General features: G+C 40.9%; 1 protein-coding gene across 1 annotated transcript; it reads right to left on the bottom strand.

Annotated features, from left to right (window-relative positions):
* Nucleotides 1-854: 854 nt before the first annotated feature.
* LOC125863833 (uncharacterized) lies at nt 855-1,481 on the bottom strand. Its single transcript, XM_049543821.1, has 2 exons — nt 1,143-1,481; nt 855-962 (listed from the first exon to the last, which is right to left on the bottom strand). Exons 1-2 carry the CDS (start codon nt 1,479-1,481, stop codon nt 855-857), a joined length of 447 nt encoding a protein of 148 aa, XP_049399778.1.
* Between the last annotated feature and the right edge of the window lie 351 nt (nt 1,482-1,832).

Raw genomic sequence — 1,832 nt, 5'->3', positions numbered from 1 at the left:
CATAGTTCACACATCTCACAAGGTTGGCCACAAAAGAGGCATATAGTCAAATTGTTTAACTATTCAAAATTGTTGCCTAAGATCATTTCAAGTTCTTGCATAACTCAATCAACTAGACCAACGGGGCAAATTCTAGGTGTCATCACACACAATGTTCAAAGTAATCTCATCACACAACGCATTGGTACCAATATAAAACAAGACTCCACACTTTCTAGCTAGTGTGCAATGGTCATCACAAGAGACTCATTTGACAACCGGCAAGTCTCAACGAGATGCTAAAAGTTCACATATTGTCTATGCAACTTCATTTGCCTTATCGTAGCTGCACATTCATTTTGTTCAACTCAGAGCACTATACAGGTCATCGGTATTAACCACACCCAATACTCGAAAATTGCGATAGAACAAAAGACTCTTACCACCCCCACCAAAAGCATCCAACATTGTCCTCAATGTTAGCAGAGAACAAACACTACACAAGATAAACCAAAAATGACAAAAATAAAGATAAAGTACTGGCACCTAAACAAACAGAGTTGGGTGAAAAGGAATCTTCACTAGGCGGCCATTTGGCAAAGAATTGTTGCAGCGATTGCCAAACCAATACCAGAACCACCAAGTTGCATGAAACTCACCGAAATATCTAGCATGCAACCACTCCATTTTAGGGCAAGAAGGCGAAAAAAGATAGGTCTGCGGAGTAGCATCGGCGCATCTCCTAGTGTATTTGTAACCTTGCCTGAAGTTCCAGAACTCTGAACTTTTGGGAATGGTTCAAAGGGCGGAGAAATTTGGGTTCGCCCAACTAGTTTGGCACATCACCGAGTGGTATATGTATTTCTCCCAATATTCTAGTATCTCAGCCTAGTGTTGATGCCATAAAGGTGATCAACTTTTTGATCGTTGAACCCACTCGGTGGATCACAGAAGGAGTCTCTGCATCGCAGAATCCCCTGCACCTGCACATTCAACACACATTATTCAAAGAAACTAACACTTGGGTTGCCTTCCAAGAAGCGCCTTATTTAACGTCGTGGCATGACGTGAAAATGCTTTCAAGCATATTCCAAGTACACCACTTCAATAACTGAAATTTCATGGCATTCTCCAAAATATAACTTCAGGCGTTACCCATTAACCTTGAAGGCAGGACCCTCTTTACCTACAAATTCAATGGCTCCATTTGCGAACACTCGTGTCACTCTAAATGGGCCTGACCACTTTGATTTGATCTTTCTCGGAAAGAGTCTCAAACGAGAATTGTATAGCAACACCCAATCTCCAACTCGGAACTCCCTTCTAAGGATTTTAGAATCATGCCACTTCATAATCCTCTCCTTGTAGAGGGTTGAACTTTCATATTCCCTAAACCTGAATTCATCCAATTTGTTTAGATGATCTACTCTTCCTTTTGTATACTTTACCCAATCCACATTTAAATTCTTTAATGCCCATAATGTTTTGTGTTCCAGTTCCATCGGTAAGTGATAAGATTTCCCAAAAATTAGCTGATATGGGGACATGAAAATTGATGTCTTGTAGGCAGTGAGATATGCCCAAAGAGCATCATCTAGCTTTTGAGACCAATCAGTCCTATTTGCATACACAGTCTTACCCAAGATACTCTTAATCTCTAATTTGAAACCTCCACCTGGCCACTGGTTTGAGGATGATATGGCGTTGCCACTTTATGTTGCACCCTGTTTTTGCTCAATGCGGATGCAAACAACCTGTTGGAAAAATGTGAACCACCATCACTAATAATAGCTCGAGGGGTGCCAAACCTAGGAAAGATGTAGCGCTTTAAGAACTGTTCAACATTTTTTCCT

Source organism: Solanum stenotomum, chromosome 5 (genome assembly GCF_019186545.1).
Source record: "Solanum stenotomum isolate F172 chromosome 5, ASM1918654v1, whole genome shotgun sequence".
Taxonomy (NCBI): Eukaryota; Viridiplantae; Streptophyta; class Magnoliopsida; order Solanales; family Solanaceae; genus Solanum; species Solanum stenotomum.
This window is presented reverse-complemented; position numbering and strand designations above follow the sequence as displayed.

What these genes read in the sequence shown, in the direction of transcription:
- LOC125863833 (XM_049543821.1), bottom strand. Translation starts at nt 1,481, where the DNA reads ATGGAACTGGAACACAAAACATTATGGGCATTAAAGAATTTAAATGTG. An exon ending in AAGAGGGTCCTGCCTTCAAG is followed by an intron (nt 963 to 1,142) that starts GTTAATGGGTAA and finishes TTGAATGTGCAG; the next exon opens with GTGCAGGGGATTCTGCGATG.